Source organism: Channa argus, chromosome 13 (assembly GCF_033026475.1).
Source record: "Channa argus isolate prfri chromosome 13, Channa argus male v1.0, whole genome shotgun sequence".
Classification (NCBI taxonomy): domain Eukaryota; kingdom Metazoa; phylum Chordata; class Actinopteri; order Anabantiformes; family Channidae; genus Channa; species Channa argus.
Genome location: NC_090209.1, coordinates 8,916,426 through 8,938,391, shown reverse-complemented (window position 1 = coordinate 8,938,391; position 21,966 = coordinate 8,916,426). Strand labels below are relative to the sequence as shown.

At 39.4% G+C, this 21,966-nt stretch overlaps 1 protein-coding gene across 1 annotated transcript in view; it reads right to left on the bottom strand.

Moving 5' to 3' along the window:
- Positions 1-15,672: 15,672 nt before the first annotated feature.
- LOC137140011 (cadherin-4-like) overlaps positions 15,673-21,966 on the bottom strand; it is a 218,931-nt gene continuing 212,637 nt past the window's right edge. The window contains exons 15-17 of the mRNA XM_067528015.1: positions 21,250-21,389; positions 20,988-21,152; positions 15,673-19,879 (exon numbers count right to left, since the gene is read on the bottom strand). Coding sequence (XP_067384116.1) covers positions 19,673-19,879; positions 20,988-21,152; positions 21,250-21,389 — 512 coding nt within the window. The 3' untranslated portion in view covers positions 15,673-19,672. The remainder of the gene's footprint in view (positions 19,880-20,987; positions 21,153-21,249; positions 21,390-21,966) is intronic.

The window sequence follows — 21,966 nt, the reverse complement described above, 5'->3', positions numbered from 1 at the left end:
CTGATCTCAGAAGATTAAAGGGGAAAGTAATGTCATAAAACTCAGAGGTGATAAAATACAAGTTGTGTTAAATATGTATAGATGCAGCTACCCTACCTTTGATGACAGGCTACATCATTTCGTTGGGATGATGCAACCTTCTAGACCTCCAGAGTAGACAAGAAGACTGAATTTCACATTGTTGATAATATAAACTGTGAGCAAAACTTAAATCTGAAAAAAAAGTGAAAGAAAATGTCAAATCTTAACGAATGTGGGCCAGGTTAGAATGTTAAATGGTAAACTGCCTGGACTTTTCTACTTTAGGGGTTCACCAATCCTGGTCCTCGGGGACCCCTGTCGCGCTTGTTTACTATCCCTGTAGGACCACTGTGTATCACCTGGGTCAGATGTGTTTAAGCTGGAAGATACCATCATAGGTGAGGGTGAGGTGGTACCTGAGCACACCTGATCCAGGTCATCAGCAATTGGGTAGGGCTGTAGTTGGTTAAAACAGAGCAGGTGGCCTTGAGGACAAGGATTGGGAATCACTGTTAGGAATCACCGTTTATATGCAAAAACGTCCTGTAACTGAGGTGTTAAAATGGCCACTAATCACACAAACCCAATGCGAGGATCAGGACAACAGTCAGTCTTTTTTGTGCAACGCCAAATGTTTAATTATTCCTTCTACAGTAGCAGTATTACACTTCCATCACTATTCATTCTGTGCCTCTTGAATTTTGACTGTGCCTCTCAGTGACAAAACAGGACTAAATCATTGGGTCCTTTGTCTTATATAGTCACACAAAGGTTCCAATCCCAGGCAGTAAAAGTAATATACTGTGTCTGAGCTACAACTGAGCTGTTCAGGGTGAAATACTTACAAAAATCTACTGCTATTATTCACTTGCTAGTGTGACATTTTATAGATATGGGATATTTTAAAGTGATCTACTGCACAGTATAAAGACCTTTTGAGCTCCTTGGCAACAGCGTTACATTGAATGAGAGATACATTATACTACAGTTCTTCCTGAAAGGTCCTTATGTGCAGCCTCTTTCTTTCTTTTCTACTTCTCAGTTTTCATCGTTGGTTTTGATAGTGACCTTTGAAGCAAATGTCATAATCTCATTGTGGGAACTGTTCATAGGTTAAAAGCATTGTCTGGGATTCACCATCACACTTAGCAGTTCTCTGCCCAGTGGAGGAGCCACCTGAAGGGCCGGGTGGCTCCACAGGGGGGCACTGTCGCACCACTATACGGCCAAATCCATTTCATGTAGAACAATCACGGAGCCTTGGAAGACACCATGAGTCATCTGTCACAATAGTTTGCATGACCAGAGTTCATATATTTCACATCCTTTATCACCATATGTTAGAAACTGAAAAATAACTACCAATTAAGACAGTAATTTCTTTTGAAGTGCACATTAAAAGGTATATTTTGTAAGAAGAGCAGCTGCTACATGATTTTATGCAAGCACTGACTTCTGCTGCACGAGGGATCTAAGACTCTCTACTCACAAAACACACACAAACACACACACACACAGATGGACATATCCGTTAAGGATCATACCAAATCACTTTCGCGTATTCCTTCAGATTTGGTGGATTTTTGGCTTAGAAAGTTGTTTGTTCTGTTCCCTCTACAGACAAGGTATCTCATGCATGTAGTTGCCCATACCGTTGTCTTCGTTGTCTTGATATCCAGACATAGGCAGACTTCTAAGTCTTCTCCAATATGAGTTGTCAGGGTATATTTGCTTATGTTACTCTGGGACACCAAACTCAATTCCACTGTCTTGTTTGATTTTGCATAATGAGAGGCTGCTGGCTGCTCACAGGATAATGTCTTTGAGTGACAGCTTGGAAGATAAGTAAATAAAATTCACATATTTTGATATATTCTAGAAGTGTAGTATATGCTCCTAAAAAAAGTGCTGATATCTTTTGCATAGTCTTGCATGTGGTGTAAATATAGCAAACACCTGTCCCCGATAATTAAATGAGATTCACACATTTTTGTGAGAAGTATGCAATTTGAATCATAGATTATTCTTCATGGCCAAGAATAAAGTAAGCATTAGTCATCTGCTATGAAAAGATAATGAAGCAAACAATTAATTGGAACTGTTTATCACCTGAAAATGTTCTGCAATAGTTTAATTGCCTATTGACCGTCTGAGTGAGGTAGCAAGTAGTAACAACTTATATACTGTAATTTATTTCTCCTTTACTCCAAAATTCACCATTTTCCTATATTGAGGACCAGCAAACATTTCTCGTAAGGAATATAAATGGCACTGGATTGCATTTTTTGCATAATAGGAATATCTTTTTATTATGTATATAATATGTAAATACTCAACTGTCCTCATGAATTTGTTTTCCTCCAAAATGTCCAGTCATGTGATGCAACATCCAATTTTACTACTGCAGTTAACTTTTCCATTGTGTTTAGGCATTAAGATGTAGGATTGGGGGAAGATTGTCGTCTGGCTCAATATCGCAAAAGTTAACCATCACCTGCAGTAGACAGACTAACAAAATGAACATCATAACAACCAGCTACTCTAATTCTCAGAAAGTATGTTTATGAAAGATAATCATAAACCACATAGATCAGTAACTAATGTATTTGCACTAATTTTGCCATCTGATCACTTCATTACCGAGAACGGTTTAAAGACCATGACGTTTTCTTCACTTATTATCGGGTATTTAGGTCTGTCACCGTTTGTCTCTATGTTGTTGGATGCGGTCCTGCTCCTTCCTCTCTGAGACCTCTTCTGCATCTGTCTTCCCATGGGACCGTTAGCTCAATCGGGATGATCTCTTGCCTCCTCATATGACTGTGGTTGGCCTCAAGGAGGTTATAATGACCCGGGGAAAGTGTAGTGATCTTCCCAGGTCCACCTTCATCTCTGATAACTGTGCCACTGTGCACCCCACCAGCACGAGCACCAATGAGTTTCTCTCCTACTTTAATTTGCACCTTGAGTTTTGCCTCATTCCCCACGTGCACGTTTGTTAGTGTTAAGAGAGTCTCCAACACTCATCAGAGAAGAAAAAAGATGCAGAATAGCTCCAGTAACCAACGTTTACGACATCCTTCCCCTTTGGTATGTCCCACTTTGTTTCGGCTCCTTGAAATCCAAGTCTCACGGCCCGTCCAGGTTTTAGACCTCAGCTTGGATCATCCCTCTTTTCTGGGTCTGCATTACCCAACTGCCTAAAGTGTGTGGTTCCAAGTCCTTGTCCCCCCATTGCATCAGGTTTACTTGCTGGGCAGAAACTCAGGATGAATTAGAAATCCCTGCAAGTCCAATGCCAGTGTTTGTTTTTGTTTCTGGTTTATCTCTGTTGGAGGATTTCAGGGGATATACTCTAGGTTTTGACCTTACAACTGTCAGCCACCCTGTATTTTGAACTATGCTCCCATCACAGGGGGAGATTGGGCTGAGGTTAGAGGGTAGAGATGGAGCTCAGGCTGTAGAAAAGAAGTGTTTTTGTGTCCTGCAAATGAAACATCGAATTTGAAACAAGAGGCACTAAAAATAAGACCAAATGAACATGAATTGAATACATGAATAGAGCTTAAGCCTCAACCCAGTGACCAGGTGAAAATTGGAGGCTCTAAATCTAAATTGCTGTAAAGGTTTACTCTCAGAGTTCCTTACAGCAGCATCAAACGTCACCCCCGATATCAGAACGTCCTCTCAGCTGCACCTTTGACACTTTGAAACTTGGAAAGACATTTGGAAATGTCTTTACTGATGCTGTAAAATAAACTAGATTTACCAGTCTACATTTAAGTGGGCATTGCATGAAAAGTGACATGAATTTGGTTCATTAGATTTAAAAGCAGATAAATACAATGTGAACTGATAGTTTTGAATGAATAAAATGATGATTTGCTCCTCCACAAATCCTCATTTTTTCCTGTATTGTTTAAATAATCATGGTCATGTCACAACAGTTTATTCAGAAATAATATATTTATATATGACACTGGTTATATAGAATATATGAATTGTTATTGCTTGTTTGCCTTGTGGGTAAATAATGGGTTTTGTTAATTAATAGAATATTAAGTTTGGCAGAATATATACAAGTGACACTCCAGCAGCTGCTTAAAGCACAGAAATGCAATGGGATATGTAAGGTTTAAAAAGAAACTGCCCAACAAAAGGAAAAAGTCTGAAAACATCTAAAATTGAATTTGAACTTTGAAGCATTAAAAATGACTAGATGTCAAGATTAAATATTATCTCACTAAATCAGAAATGCCAGTTTGATTTTCACATTAATAAGTTTGGGGAAAATATCCAGTCTGTCTTGACATTCCATAGCTGTCAGATCTGAAAGGTTTGGTTTAGGATTATAATGAGAAACATTCAAGCTTGTAAATACTTGTACTCTACTCTTCTTTTCACCTGCTAGTGTGTGAGTGTGTGTGTGTGAGTGTGTGTGTGTGTGAAGGAGGTAGCAGACTTACTTTTATGTTGTTCTGCAATTGCAATGGGATCTTGAAGCGGCAACAAGGTAAACCTCTGACCCCATTGTCGGTGGGCGGCCACTCTACCAACTGAACCACTGCCGCCCCAGCAAATAGGTCAAATGAACATTAGTCATTATTATCAGATCATTTTTAAGTGTAAAATTATTGTTGACTATATACTGCATGTTGAACCAGTGATAGTAAAGCAAAATGAAAATGCTGTTAGCACCTGTGAGTATCTCTTATAGTTGTTTTTGACAAAAATACCAAGGTTGGGTTTTTCAAACCAGGTTAGAACCATTTCCAATGATGACCACAGTGGTTTAACTGTGTTACCATTGGTTGATTGACTTGACAGCCAAGCAGGAGGTTGGTTCCCAAATCCAATTTTGCTCTAAAAGGTCAGGTTAAACCATTGCTGTAGAGGAAACTTCATGCCATTAAATCAATGTGGGGCTGGACAAGCTCTCATCGCTAAAAAGTACTGAGTGATCACCACTGTCCTATAATGCAGTTTTCTTGATGTTGGAGGACATCAGTCCTCTCAGTTTATGCAGATGTGTTTATACATTATTACCTAGGTTATGCTGCTTCCTGGTCCCAATTTGGGAGCAATGCACAGCATGAGACAGCATTTTCAACACACTGCCCTAAACACATTGAGCACAATCAGCAGTCAAAATACTTATTTCAGCAGTAATTAGCATTGACTTTTTCTTTGTGTAACACAAGAAGCGTCCGGTATCATCACAGAGAAAAGTGTTCATGCTGGTGTTTTCTGTATTTTCCCCGGTCTTTATACTTGGCTATGTTGGATATGGATTTCCATTACTCAGCTCATTCTGGAAGCAAAGAGGGAGGAGAGAGGAGGTCCCCCAGGACCGAGAAACAACCTCCGCCTGCATCCTCTGCGCATAATTGAACAAATTAGTTATGAACAGCTGTTACCTGTTAAAATGACCCGCTTTCATTTTATCGCTATGGACAAGAGGTCTGATAGCATCTGCATGCTACAGCTGTCAGCCATTCTGATAAGCTTGCCGATTCCTGCTTTCAATATATCATGACAAACATAATTACTTCAACATCTCTTTTTATGGATTCTACAAATCGCCAGGCGCATAGAGCATGCCAAGTGTCCATCAATTACAGCCACGGTCTGTTGGTAGTCTGTCTACTTGGCTGCTTCGACTTTGTCCAACCACTTTGTCTTAAGAGAAAGAAGGTCTGTAATGTTTCTGTAAGCGGAGGCCTAACGCAGCTTAACTTACTAAGATTGTTAGGTTTGATTCCATTGCCTGACCACACAAACCTCCTGCTTGGTCTCATCATGGGATCAACCCTTTGTAACCCCATGAGACTAACACAACCGTAACTGATCAAGCAGAGTTTCTTCAAGAATGGAGACTTGGGCACTTGTGGCCATTTCTAAAGTTTTGAACTCATATGCTTAAAGTTAAGTGGCTGTGAAGGAGCACTTTAAAAGAAGTAGTGCACAGGTTTGAAGCCTAAAATTTACTCTGAGTAACCCTGTGAGGGATTTTAAACTTAAGTGACCAGTGAGGTTGGAAAGAATATAAAAAAAAAAGAAAGAACTTCATCTATGTTCAGAAAATATTCAAAATTTAAACTGCACTTTTTAATATTTTTATGTTGTCCATAACTCAAAGTAGTAAAACAAAAGCATTTCAAGTGTTTGAATGAGTATTATACCTCAACTCATGTCCAGGATTTTGGCATCTTTAAGCCCTTTGTTTTGGTTTTATGGCCAGATATTAGTGTTTAGGTTCACTCTCACTGCTGTCAACTGGACCAGACCACTAGACACCTGTAGAACAAAGCTTTAACACTCCTGCTGTATGTCGTGTGTCCAGCAGTGACACAGCTGGTTCACAAAGTGACCATTTAGCCCTCGTTTGCTGAGATGTTCATAATAAAACATCCTTTTAGTAAAGTCTTTTTCACAGTTTGCCTCAAGTGGGGAAAAGAATGCAGAAGCAAATGTTATTCATTCTCCAGTTACATCTCTAGGTTATCACCCACCCTTTCACTACAGTTTTTCAGAAATTTGATTTGTCTCAGGAAATTTTGTTAAAAAAAGATAGATGGCAAATGGACTGCATTTATGTAGAGCTGTAGGCTTTTCCAATGTACTTTCATTTACCCCTTAATGGCTGAAAGAGGCTGTCAGCTACTGAGTTGTAATGAAACGAAAATGAAACACCATGAAAATACTATTTGAGAGAGAAAAGTAAAAGAAAAGCGTTATTTTTTCTTCAATAGGAGGATATTTCTTTTTTAACAACATAAAATTATTTTCATTTGTGATATTCTGAATGATATTCTGAATCCATAAAGTGCATTTAATCTGCATCAATCTGCAGCTTCAGTTACTAATTGGCAGAAAGAAAGAAGTCTAGATTTTTCCACATACAGTCCCTCACAACTGTTGTCTTGCTGTATTAAAACAAACAGAGAAACTTGAGATAACAGTCAGAGCAAGAACACATCAGTGAGAGATTTATAATTTACAATAAATATGCATTAGGCTGTTAAAAGCTACACACGTAGAATGTATACTTCCACATATTGTTTAAATTAATGCTTGTTCTATTCCAGTGTCCTTGGAGCTGGAGACATTTTGCAGTAGAGGGTCAAAGAACTTCTGATAAGATGGACTGCAGCCAGCCTCACTCTTCACATTATTCCCTGAGCCAAATGACATCTCATCTTAGAGGCATCTCAGATCATCCTCTTTGTTGATTGTGTGGTCACACTGTGCACCAATCAGCAGCTGACCTTTTTCTTCAGGACCAGCCATAAACACAGCAGGAGGAATATGGGTTTGATCTATACATCTTCAGCACCCAGTGAGATCAGGGTGAAGTACAGAGGACTAGTTATGTACCGATTGTCTCATTTGCACAGAAATGAGATTTGTGTCTCAATTTCCGACTTGGACCCAGATGCAGGCCACAGGGAAACAGTTCAGTGAATAACAACAGGAGCATTTTACTAAAGAATGCATTTATAGGAAAGACCATATGACAGGTGAGTTGACAAGAAAGGGGAAACAGCCTGCTGAGCCATGAAAGAGTTATTTCAAATCAATGCAACTTAATGTTGAGCGAAGTAAATATCTTTAGCAGGAGTCGAGGTGAGTAACTTACTGTGAGAACAGCTAAGTGCCTAAACTGGAAACTAGGTGACAAGGCAAAGACTACTCCAAACAAGTCAAACAAAAACACAGTATACATGTCCAAAAGCTGAGCACTCTGAATACTATTAAATAACAAACACAAGTAGCACAAAGAACAAGCAGTACTTTTTAACATGCCATGATCCTCAAGATATGCAGAGCTGACAAGGAGTTCAAACAGTAGTGAGGGAAAACAGGTGTTCCACACTGAGAGGAGGAAAACTGACCAGAGCTGTGTGTGTGTGTGTGTGTGTGTGTGTGTGTGTGTGTGTGTAAGCCAGACCAGAGGAGGCATAAAACAAAAACAAAGTCCGAAATCAGCATCGTGACAATTTGAAATAGATATTTTTTGGACAAAGCATTTGTAAAACTCAGAACTTGGAAACTTGGAAACAGCTCGTCTGTGGCGATGGTGAAATTTAGTTAAAAGAGCTCAGTAGCAACAAAAACAAGCCAAAAAAGCTAGAGACTCAATTAGTTAAGTCCCCCACAGGGGAGACTGTAAACTCTGGAGGCTCTGTCTTGTGAAAGTAAGGAAAATAGAAGATTCAGAACTGAACGAGAGAGTACAAAGGGGATTTGAACGTAGGATATTTCACACCCAGGAAAACAATATTTATTTCTGTCAGGGGTTTTTGCTTATTGCACTTCAATGCTGTATCTGCAGATAATATCATATTATAATATTTTAGAGTTTAGTTTTAAATTGAACATCAGTCAGTTTGCTTTTTGCTGAGCATTTAATGAGCAACAAATTGTGTGGATGTGGACGTTTTATTTCTCCCAGAGAACTACATGAACAAAATGCTGGAGCTCATGCTCGTTGATTGAATGTGTTGATGCAGCGATTTGCGAGTTGTGTGTCTGATTTCACAAAGCAATAGCTAATACAGTACAGTGGCTCCATCGGGCCAATATCTGGAAGCTCTGTGTAGGTAAGTACTGACAGATGGTTGGATCATGTTGACAGTGTGTGTGTGTGTGTGTGTGTGTGTGTGTGTGTGTGTGTGTGTGTGTGTGGGTAATAGATAAGCACTCTGTAAATAGCTGTGGACCATAACATGATTTGGATTTAAGAATGGAATCTAAATCTGATTTCAAGCAGTCCTGGCACAGAGCTTCACTCCTTGTCTGTCCCTCATCAGCCATAATGTTGCAGCTGTTCTCTCTGGGGTGTGTTCTCACTCACCTGGAAACGTTACCGCCATTATTCCCAGCTTTTCTTTGCATTTTAGCCTCTTTGAAATGACTCCCATCATATCATAACAATACGTGCCACTGCCGTCTGCGGCTCCTTAGAAATGTGAATCAAATGTCTGTGTTGATGTTGTGACCAGCAGAGCAGCCAGGTTAAAGTTGCAGCTTACTGTAGTTTCCCTGCATGGCTTTGTGGTTCTCTTGACTGTTTGAACCCTGTCTCATTTCTCTTGAGAGCCCACTCCTCCCCTACAACGCAGTTACGCTCTGAAAGCATTACATGAGGAGTTCAGGATGGGGGCATCCGCCAATCTGCATACAATAGCCCACCATGACTGTGAATAAATCAACTTTGATGTAAGACATTAAAGCCAATGCAGTACGGCTATTTGTTTATTCTTATTACACAGAGCGGTGCACTTTGGATTGTTTGGAGCAAATGCATTACCTAAAGAGGACAGAACACTGACCGCCCCAGCTATTTCTATTTTATTTCTATTTTACTCCATGTGTGCTGGGTCTGGGCCCATAGGCAGAATGACAGTCCATTAAAGCAGCCATTAGATGGACGTCCAATCAGACTTGGGTCATTCCCTCCTTTCCACATCTTCCTCTGTCCCTCACAGCCTCAGGCCATCACAGAGGAAATGAAAGTTACCAATAAAGAATATGAGGCAATGGTATGGATAGATGGAGAACTGTCCTCACTGTGTCTACAGAACACCACATGGAAGACATATGTCCTGGCTATATAGAAACGTTAGATAAAAAAGGAGAAAATCTAAAATGTTACTGCGACATGTTTTTTTATTTTTATTTTAAACCTTCATAAAAAAAAGAATCATCATCCTACATATCGCTGCATCGTTGGACAATTTACAATTAGTGCTCTAATATATGATGATGTCATCTCAAGTTAGACTGAAAAGGAGCAGGCTGGAGCCGAAGCTTATTTTTAAACCCCATCCCTTTGTCACTGCCTACGCATATGATGCCATTACATTCCCCTTCAGATCCCAGAAACATAAATATGTCTAAGAATTCTCTGAGCAACAAACAAACCTCAGACACAAAGTCGTGATATACTAAATGTCTGCACTTATTCAACAAATTATTTCTGAACTTTTTATTAAACCCAGTGAGTGTTTTACACATTTGTAATTCATCTTTAGTGTTGCCCCTTAAATTCACCCCTCTTTGAACACAAACATTCTTTTCAGATTCTAACAAACATTCTTCTCATGAAATCTATTTTGTATATTCTTTGGTAGAATTTGTTTACTAGCTTAACACAAAATCCATTCCCTTCAAAAACCGGCAATGTCGTGATGGCAGTAAACAATTCAACTGATTCCCCACGAATTCTGCACAACCTTGGAATTTAAAATATCATAGAAACGTCAGATCATACATGACCATATCATTTTAGGCTGCAAAAATTACAAAAAGGTCCCTGAACTAAATATCTGAGCAAAGTCTACTATATAATCAAATTCAGTAGCTGATGTATTTAAGAGGAACTGAACAATACAGTAAATATAAAACGTTCTTATATAGAAGATGTTTTTAACTTTATATAAAGGGCAATTGATATTTATGTGTGGTTTCCAACACAGCTTGTTTTCAATGATAACACCCCAAAACTTAATTCGGTTTACTTTATCCAAGTTATCACCAACTGTGTCTATTTTCACATGCTAATTGATCTTTCTGTTGGTAAATTTCATAAAGTTTGTTTTTGCAAAAATCAAGGATAATATATTCGTATTAAACTACTTCCACTTATTATTTTTTTTTCTCTTTCTACTCCATTGAGCAGACTATTAAAATGTTTTCCTAAAAAAAAGAAAAAGAAACATCTGCAAATAACATACACTTACACACTTTTGACATTGTATGAGATCTTTCTTATACAAATGAACTAACTTTGGTCCTAAGACTGAAGAACTGATCTAACCTGCATTGACACAGACACTTATTTTAATAATTAAAAAAAAAAAAATTGATGTCACGTGACTTACATTTTTCATCTGTTCTGAAAATACCTCAGTTTTAAAAGACAAATGACAAATATATATGCATAAGGCTTGAGCACACTATCACTCACACTCTTGGGTAATAACATATCAGGGCCTCAGAGTCTATTAATCGTTTCCCCTAACAATTATCTGCAAGTGATGTGATCTCTAAGTCATCCCCTCCACCCAAAAACACTGCTCTGAGATCATCAATAACACAGCTGTTTACATCATCCTTATGGCTTCTTTGGGGGGTTTCTTTAGCAAGTCCATGAACCACATTAAAATAATTGTTTTAGTCTTATATAGGTGGTTGTGTTGTTCTTGTGTATTTGAATTGTTTGAATTTCCAGTGTCGTGTTTATGTTTTTAGTATATTGTACTTTTATTTTCTAACTTTTATTTATAACAACCAACATATTTTGTATTTATTTCCTTTTCAAGTTTCATCTGCATACAAGGCTGCACCTCCACCCTTTTTTATTGAAATGACAATGACACTTTGGTGTATGTACACAGGTACCGTTGGAACAGATGACCTATGGAGTTGTTTAGTTTTCGTAAGTTTCATAAGTTATAATTTAAAATTTGAATGTTGTTATTTATTGATGTCTGTTAGTGTTACGTCAGACACTTTTGAAATTAGTTGTGCAATTAATAAAAAGAAATCTAAATAATTGTTAATTAATAATTCTTGAAGTATTTCTAGGATCCCAGTGAAAGTAAAATTAGAAATAATTGTACTTTTTTTACTTTAATGGCAGTTGAATTTGAATGCCAGGGACTTCTTTCACCTCTGTGGATATAACATAGCTTCCCAATAAGAAGATCATTAGATTTGATGTGATAAAAAAAAAAACACTCTTTGATGCTGGGTGTGCGAGATTTGTCAGATGATAATTTTGAGAGATCACACGATGGTTTATTGAATAAAAAACATCTTTTAGTGTATATATGGTGGAACATGGCTAATTGCATCATTAGACTGTGTGTGTTATTAGTGTTTAGTCTAAATAACATTGTTATTTGTTGGCACTTGTACTTGTTGGCACCGTTGGTCACAAGTCAATGTGGTTAAGAGACATTTCTCTACTATATGAAGATAACTGGCTATGGTGAAAGAGAGATTAGGCACAAATCATCTTAATTAATGTAGTCGTTAGCATAAGTTTTTGTTTGTATTATATCATTGTGATTATAAAAGGGACATTGCACAATTTAAACATTTTGAATTTCTGTTTGATTTATGATATATTAATTTCTGTATACAGAATAATTTCAAACATGGGGCAAAAGTACTTTCTGAGAGAAGAGAGGAAAGTTAACATCGATGTGAGTCAGATCCTTTGTAGAACACATGGTCTCTGGACGAATGGCTAAATTCAGATGACTACAAGCCGCATCGATTCTCAAAAAAAAAAAAAAAAATCAACCTTTTTGCTAAAATGGAAAGATTAATTGGTGCATTTAGTCTAGAGCTTGGTTAAAGCTGACACAACTATTCAGCAAACATACGCATATAATAAGCTTTTGCAAAATGCACTTACTGGTGATGTCAGTGGCATTATCATCATTCAGTGCTCTGGTCAAGGGCACTAAGGGAGAAAAATACCGCCCTTAAACTCCTCCACACTCACATTATGACGTTCATATTTATATAAATTTATGATTGTTTTCTCTCTCTCTCTCGACAGTATTCACAGTACAAGTTGTGTGTGTCTCTCTCTCACTGTGTTTAACAATCCAGACAGAGACCTTTTGTGGGGTAAGACTTAAGCCTCCATGTGGTGTCACATCAAGTGCACAGGAGAAAAACTGCTCTTCAGGCTTCAGGTAGTTTTTATCAGTTTAACATTTTAGAATGACTCATATGTGTCATTTTATTAAAAGTTACAGCAGGGAGATGATTAGCTTTGACACTGGGGGTAGTGCCAAACAGCAAAACAAAAATGATGATTACACCCACCCACATCCAGACAAAGTGACCTTTGGAAACCTGTGCACGATCATCTTATTTGTTACCTTCCTATCTACAGTCTCCTACCTAAACTTACATTTTGGCAGGACCGTGAGCGAGCATTTTAACAAAATGTCAAACTTTTGCTTTAATAAGAGTCAAGCTCTTTTTCAGTTTGACATCATTAAACATTAACCTCTTTTTGAGGGTGGTGGTAATTGTATGCTGAAACCACAACCTGCAACATTTAGCTAGTAAAGCTGTGCTAATATCTTGCAGTGCAGATCAATACCAGCTTCAAACCACCCACATGTAGGAATCCACACCGGGTAAAAATTCAGCAGTGGTTCAATTGTGATAATCATCAGACTGTTACCTGACTTAATTCATTTTGACTTATTCTGTCAACCATACAGTCTAGCTGCTGGTGGTTGGGTGGGACCAGGAAAAGATTTCACTTTATCCTCATCTTTCCTGTACTTTGAGGGGAGAGATTTGTGTGTTCATGTGTGAGTAGTGTGGAACAGCAGGGTTTATTCTGTGTATGTGAGCATTGATGTGCCCTGACAGGTCAATCAATGGGAAGGAGATGCAGTCTGCCGTTGGCTCATTGACCTGCTGTGCTAAAAGAGAACAATTAAGGGTCATCTCATCCTGTTCCTCCTGCTGCCCTGGCTGCTTGCACCAATTGCTAACTGATTTTTTATTTTTTTTGGTCTGCCTTCTGGTTTCCCGCTTTTCCAGAGTTTTTACTGTTGATAAGTGGCACACTTATCATTTATTGTCATATGTAAGAGTGTGTTGTCTGTAATGGTTGCACACTCAATTATATTTTGATGTTTGAAATCTATCGGAAATTTCCACCTTATATTATCCACTTGAGAACAGCGAAAAAATGTAAAAACCAAAACAAGTGTGCAAATTGACATTGCAACAAACATACGTTTATTAAAGTAGTGATGAAGCAACATTATCATTCTCTTGTCCTGTACTCACTGTATGAGCCAACCAGGGTTTCCTCTATTTTTGTTTATATTGTGTATTGTAAGTTTAAATAGATTAAGAAGCGTATGTATAAGCATACTGATGGTGTCACTAATTACATCATATAACTGAGGAAACAATGTATTTAGAAATTTTGTTACAAGAGAGGTAGTTCAGCTCAGCCTCTGGAAAGATCAGACACATCTATAGGAGCTACAAGCTACAGCTACTAGAGATATAAGTTCAGCTGTAAGAGCTGACAGAAAGTACGGACTACAAGCAGGTGGGGAGCACAACGAGGCAGAACAGAAAGGTTCAATGTGTATCTGTGGAGGCACCAGGTTTCTTACTTTATCTTATCTGTGGAAGTGATTTGTGAACGTGTTTGTGAAATCACTATTCATAAACGTATACTGTAGAATTACTAAGGTATCAGCTCAGATGAGAAATTCAGAATTCAATAAATGTTTAGTGTTCGTCATACAATGTTCTCTGGAGTAGATAATTGTTGGACCACTGGATACGAGTAAGAACGCCGCTACACCCACTGTCTCTGATTTGGTCTCCACCAACTTCTTAGGGGACGTAACATCTCTACAACGAACTGCTTATGCTCCCCTATGTTGACTGCACAGAAATGTATAAATCCTTTGGCCTATTTTACATTCATACATTTAACTTATTTAAAACATAATGTCTTTCGTGTTGCAGTGTTTGTTGTTTCTTAGCAACACAAATCCAGTGGATGGTTTATAAAACCTGATACAGAACTGGTTATTTTAAATGACCCAAGCTCAAAGATTTTTCTTTTAATTATTCAGCAATAAACAAAGTTCAGATGGAGTTAACTGACTAGGGAGAAAAAGAACACTATTTATAGATTTGTGTAGACATACTTTATAGCTGTGTAACAGCTGTTTTACCTTTTTATGGTTTACCACCTAAGTTAAAAATAGACAGGCATCAATGTAAAAAAAAAGAGGAAAAAGAAATAAATAAAGTGCACCTGTTTGTTTTTTTTATAGAGTTGTTCTGTCACTGCATTTCATCTGCTTAGATCAGAAAAAACTTATTATCCCAAACTGGAAGGCAGCCCTGTCAAGAAGAGCTGACAAAAGAACAGCTTTAATTTTGTTGATCATTTTACCTCATGCTTGTTCGTGGCTGACACTGAAACTAATTTGTAATGTGAAACTCAATCATCCACATATTAAACCAATGCAAACAGAAGCAAATGATAATTTCAAGTTCTCACTGACTTTAAGTCTTAAGATTGCAGAAATGTTCCTTGAATGCATTATCGTACATTTTCTGCATTATTTCGTTAGGATAAACTGCCACTGTGACAGTCTGTCAATAAACGTGTTGGTGTTAATGAGCTGCACAGTTCGCTTCTGTGCAAGAGTAGTAGTTCTTTGCTGTTATTTACTGGGAAATTTCTAACTTTGTTTGATCACATGAAATGTATGTTTTTAGTTCCATCCTTTTAACTTGAGAAGAGGTTCTGGTCTTCAGCTGATGTGCTCTTACAGTATAATCCAGTTAACATGCACAATGTGTGTTTACTTTATGAAAGCAGGTGTCCCTCTATATAGTGTAGGACCCATTGCATTCTGTCCAAATACGCTGTATCCTTTATACTGTGGGGTTGGAAAACATACTGGACCTGTTTTGAAATAAATAGTAATGTCAACACTTGAAACTACAATATTTAACACAGACTAAAGTCACCTGATTGACAGACACAGTTCATTTAACAACTTCTAGTCAAAATAAGCACTTGTGTGTGGAAATGCATCCCTGCAGATATCAGCAGGTGACAAAGAAGAGACAGGAGTCAGTGTTCTTATAAGTAGGGGAAATTTTATTTATAACACATGGTGCTGACAGGGAGTCTCCAGCTCTGCGTCTATATTACAAGTTTGATCTGCAAGGCTGCGCATGTACTGTACGGTATTTGGAAACCAAGATTGCAGTGGCACTATAAACACACGCTTGAAACAACAGACTCTTTCCTTTTTTTTTTTTTTTCCATAATTTTCTTACAAAACGGTACAAACAACAATACAAAATATTTGTGCTGTTAATATTTTACAAAAAAGTCTTTTTAACGTGATAACTGTGCAATTCTTTTTTCAGCTTTTTTCTCCTCCATTTGAAACTATGTGAGTATGGTACACCAGAATCCCCCCTGGACTACAACCTCTGTCATGCGGGCTGCGACACATTTTAAAATGTTGTATGATTACTGTAATAGAACTCATCTGTCCATTATAAAAAAGACACATGCAAAAAGCTCCAACTGTACAGTTACAGTTTGCCTAACTTGGTCTGTTTAGCTTCAAGCAAATACTACATTATGTACACTTGGACTTGAGCAGTACTGGGAGAACTTGTACTGCGTGACACACCCGCAGCCTGTCTTTGTAAGTCTGGTCAAAGCAGGACAAAACTCTGGCTTCTGCTGGAGCCTCCCGTCATCTGTGTCCATGGTCTGGCAGTGTCCAGAGTGAGACCAAGTGTCCTTTAACTAACACCAGTCAGAGAGGCAGAAAAGCCTTAGTTGACAGCCAGGAGATAAAGAGGGAGAACAGCAGGGCAATGGTTGTTCCTTCGTTCTCATTTGCTAAGTCTCCCCCGACGTTAGGGTGGACCAAGTATGTAACAAGTAATGGTCAATCTTCCTTCATTTCCCCTCAGAAACTGCATTTAAATGGGAAAAGTATGATGGACTCAATGATTTGCTGTCATTTCACTGAGACTTGCTGATAACATTCAGTATCGTAATGGCACTGTGTCATGTATGAAACTATGACACAGTTATAAAGGTCAGTTACTTTGTGTGAAATGTGTTTGTGTGTGTGTGTGTGGGGGGGGGGCGGCTCCTGCTATGCTTGGCCCCGACTTCAGTCTCAGTGTCTGTATGATTTCTTTGAATGCTTAGATGGCCTTCAGTGTAGTGGGAGCTCCTCAGCTGAATTAGAAGATTGCTGAAAGGGCTCATATAGTACAGAACACTCACATATTTACAGTAAGGCCTAGAGGAGCGAGTGTGCGCTAGTATGGACTGTACACGTTTTTTGTAATGGGACATTTTCCTCATACTGAAGCTTAGCTGGAACAGCGACACGAGTATGGCTCTAAGCTCATATAGAATCATACAGATTCTCTTACTTTGAATGCACATGGCTTTTTGCGGTGAGAAACACCCAAGTTTTGCCAAGTTTTAATTTTGACACTAAATGAAAGAAAATCCAAAGACCACACAGAAATGGTTCATCCATGTGACAAATGTATAAAAAAATGTACACACTGTAGACCTTCATGAGTCAGAAATAATCACAAATAGCAGAAAGCAACAGCTGTGTTTATTTTGTGAAGACCTTCTATATGGCTGAGGAGCAATTGGATGGACAGGAGCTTGACCCACAGCAAGCTGCAGAAACCACAGCTTTTTTTTCCCTCTGTGCCGACAGCTGTCACGCAAATCTGCACTGTCAGTTTCTACGCTGTAAGGTGCAATTTACACCCATTTATCTATGAATCTAAGAGATTCCTACCCTGTTAACCTTATTATTTTGATGCTACTTCCCATGTTTATGGTCAAATCAAACTCTTAGATGACTATCTGCATCAACAGGTAGCATTTGTCTTGTCACAGGCTGTTTTCATCCCATCCATTCTGAAAGTATTGTTACATTTTTCCATTGCTATGATTGTTATCCGGTGATGAACAGTTAAAGAGCAGCGTGAGACAAAGAATATGAAAGATCCATCTCAGTCCATCATCTGAAGAACACAGTTGTTATGAAAATTTTCTCCAGGCATTCATCATATTCATAATTAATAGAAGATCTGGTCAGTCGACATCAAGCTGAAACAGGCTACCACCATAGAGCGTTTCAATGGGCACTCTGAAGATAAGGAATGATTAAACTCCTCTATCATTCACCAGCATCTCCCTGGTCTCTTTGTGAAATGTTTTGCATATTTAAATAATTTAATAGAAAGACTAAAGCCCCCCCCACCTACTCCCCGTCCTGTAGTATATGCATTTCTGCAGGCCTGAAATACGATTATAAAAGCCCACGGGTACTGCTGCTTTTTCATTAAGTCACAACACAACTGTCTTTTAAAACGTCTGTCTCTTAAAGCGATATTACTGAAGCCTTAGTTTTGCAAGTCTGCTTTGATAAAGTGCAGAACTTCATAACAGACTTTCCCTTCTTCTCACTTCTTTTCAAAACCTCTTGAACTTGCAGCCAAAAAAAAAATTCAGGAGAAAATTTCAGATGAATGAAATGCTGCCTGAAGAGAGACAGATTGTGAAGGCGCTAAATCCCTGGCTGAAGCTCAACTCGCCCAGTTTCTCTGACAGGGACCGGCACCACAGTTTGTTTAATAAAAGTTTGCTGAGAAGCAACCGTGAATCAACAAGAGACAAAGAAAGACAGAGAGAAAGGGACTCAGAATGTGACTTGTACAAGCTCATGATGCTCTACGAAATGCTATCACAGCTATTTGAAGAAATCTAGAATATTTTCCTCAAGTTTGTACAGCGTGTATAGTTTTCTTTGCCACATTTACCACATAATAACTGATGCCATGTTGATTACCTTTGGGCGTAGGGCTAAACATGCAAACCTTAAATGATCAAGAAGGCAAAAGCTCCTTTAATAACCCTCATATGTACTTCATACACAGTAACATTACGGAGGTAAAACACTTGACTTGTCAATCTTCAAAAGGTACTAACAAGCCTTATCAAGTTTTGAGTGCAAATACTGAGAGCTCAAAACAAACACAGCTGCTACTGAAGCCACAACAAACACAGACGCGTAATGCATTTCTTCTCTAAGACAGTCACGTAACATATTACTGTGATTACAGTCATCACATTCAAGTTGGCTGTGGTCTAGGAGCACAGATACGCCCGACTTGAACAGGTAAGGATTCGTCCATAACTTACGGACACACTGTAGGCCTATGTACAGTATGTCTACACAAAGCGCCCTCGTTAGCCAGCCGGTGCTCCTCTGACACCAGCACCGACATGTCCTACCACAGCCCCGCCGAACGACAGAAATGACAAGGGAAGGTCTGAGTTAAAGGGTCAGGGGTCATGTGAGGGCCTGTACGCCCAGTAAATGGCAACCAATCCTGAGTTAGCGGGAGTCTGCTAAAATATGCACCACTGAAGGCACTTTTTAAACAACAGTGCTTCTGTTCTAACTAATTCAAGTTCAAGAAAGAAAAAAACAGGGCCCTTCGTTGCAGGAAGGACTTTCAAATCTGTGTTCTTGTTCTTCTTTTTTCCCCCTTTTGTTCCCCTCAGACAAAGCACGCAGCTCAACATAAAGCTTCTGCAGAGAGGCAGGCGGGGGCTGACAGCGAGGGAAACGTGAAACCCTCAGGAAAAGCGAGCGGCTTGAATTGAAGGGGAATAAGGACAAAAAAAAAAAAAAAAAAAGCACACAAAACAAACAACCAAATCAGACAAAAAAACCTAAAAAGAAACAAAAGCAGCAAAAGAGTCTGAAAATATAAAGTACGAGAAGCCTGCAACTCAGCGCTTCTGTTTTCAGTCTTAGACAGGCTTAGAGCAGGAGGTGGTTGAGAAGAGCGCCCAGAACTGACTCACGGCACTGGTCCTCGGTGGTGGTTAATTTGATTGGTCGGTTGGTCAGTCAGTTTGGTCAGTGTGAACATGTCATTGTGTAACTTGTGTTCAATAAGGGTGTAGAAGCCCCGTGCGTTAAGAAGGACAGAGCATGGCAGGCCAGCTGACGGGACAAGGGTGTGTGTGCGCATGTGTGATTGTGCATATTTAATCGTCATCCCCTCCTCCGTACATGTCGGCCAGCTTCTTGAAGCGGGGGCCCCAGTCGTTGAGATAGTCATAGTCCTGGTCCCCTGTGCTGGAGGAGTTGAGCGAGCTGACAGAGCCAGCGGTGGAGCCGCTGCCCTCATAGTCAAACACCAGCAGGGAGTCATAAGGAGGAGCAGTGGGGTCGTTGTCTGCTGCTCGCAGGCCCTAAAGGAGAGGATGGAGAGGAACAAAGGTCAGAGCTCACACAGTCGCAGTCAAACCGAAAGCAGCAGAAGCCAAAATACACCAACACACATCTCAGTATGGATCAAGATTTAAAAGTGCTGAATGCTTGATTTTTTTTCACGATGCACTCAAGACCTCTCTTCCTTATATTGACCTTTGCTAGAAAATGCTTTTCTCCTGTTACCAGGTGTCATCAGGAATGTTTTTATTATAGAAGCCATTTTACCTTCGACTGTTCAAACAGAACTTCATGTGAAATTTGCTCCTTCGACATTTCCTGGTGTTAAACGGCTGTAAACTGTGTCATTAAATTATCAACAGTATTTTAATGTTGCAGCTGACACACTAGTTGTAGGAAAAGCAATGCAACATATTCTATAAACTGCATCAGTTTAACTACGTTCTATAACTGTGAGACTGAAATGCTACTGTAATTCAGTTGAACTCTATACATCAGTTCAATCTGTCCTTTCCTTTTGCTCAGAATGAATTTGAATACCTTACATCCTTATTTATATGTATTTTGTTTCTGTCTTGTAAATAGGACCTTAAGGTTAGGTAGGTGAATAAAATGGACTTCACCCACTTCACTGGACTACATAAAGATGCTACGGATGAGAACTCAAAAAGCCCCGAACCCCCAGGGGTACAGTGCGAGAAAGGAACACCATGTGTTTGTGTTTTACCAGACTGCTGGAGCGAAATCAGGTGAGTACATGTGCCTGTGTGTGAGCGTGTGTGTGTTTGTGTGTGTCTGCTGTGTAAAAGAGAGAGAGAGTCAAGGCTGGATGGATCAAAGCTGAACAGCTGCCAACACCTCTCGAGTGTAAACGTGTTGTCACGAGTCTGTCAATCAGCATTTTCTCGCATCAGTGTGCCAACGCCTGAGTTGTGTGTGTGTGTTTGTGTACACACCTTGCACAGCGAGAGCAGCTGAAAAATAAAACTATTTTGTTTAAGAACTGAGTAATTGCCTTAAATGTCAGATTGAATGTGAGACTTAGTCGCCAGCTCACTGTTGGATAAACAATCTTTAAAATAATTTACATATGAGATGTAACATGTTGTGTGTGTCCTACAAATTCACCTCGTGGATGAAGTCCCCAATGTCTCCGGGGTGGGGCACAACAGGTCTGATAGGGTACTGGGACTCTGGAATGATGGGACGTTCATCTACCCTGCGGACACCAGGTGGCTTGCTGATGATGTGCTCCAAGGAGTCGGGCTGCTGCAGCTGGCTCAGGTCATAATCCTACGCAACAACGTGGGCATGCAGATGTACAGTAAGTGGGTGTGGGACGGCAACAAAGAAAGCACATTGCATGTGTGTGTGCCTCTCAAGATCTCACCTGGTCCTCTTCTCCTCCTCCCTCTTCATCATATTTCAGGATATTGTCTCTGACATCATCTTCAGGATCAATCAGTAGCTGCTTCGTCTGTCTTTCCTTCTCTCTACGCTTGATCCACACCACGAACAACAGCACCATGCCTGCACAGAAACGCCCAACATGATTCTCATTTTAATATTATTCAAATCTATAACAGGTTAAACTGGTGTAACGTTTACCACGTTTACCATCCCAGTAAATGTCAATTGCTCTGTGAACCTTTGATGCCTTCATCTACAAAAATACCTTAGCAATAAGCTGGCCCACCAAGAATTTATTAGCTGTTATTTCCTTGTCACCTATGTCTGCTCAGAAGTAAAACCAAGATCTTTAGTGCGGGCGGAGGGCAACCCTGGTCCTCAAGAGCCACTGTCCTGTCCGCATTACCTCCATAAGGTGTATAGTCAATCGGAACCACCTTAGATGAGGGTTAAGTGGGGGAAAACAAATTGAATTTGTATCTTCCAGCTTCTGACTGACTGAACACCCCCTGATCCAGGTAGTGAGTGGTGGGTAGGGAAGAGACAGTTGGAAAACAAGAAAGAAACAGTGTCTGTTGTAGACCAGGGCTTTAGAGAAAACTGCCCCCGAGCCTTAAGTGCTTTTTTTGGACTTATCTAATTAGCACACACTGTGGTAGAACTAAAATGAACAGATCATTCACATATATCGGACAGC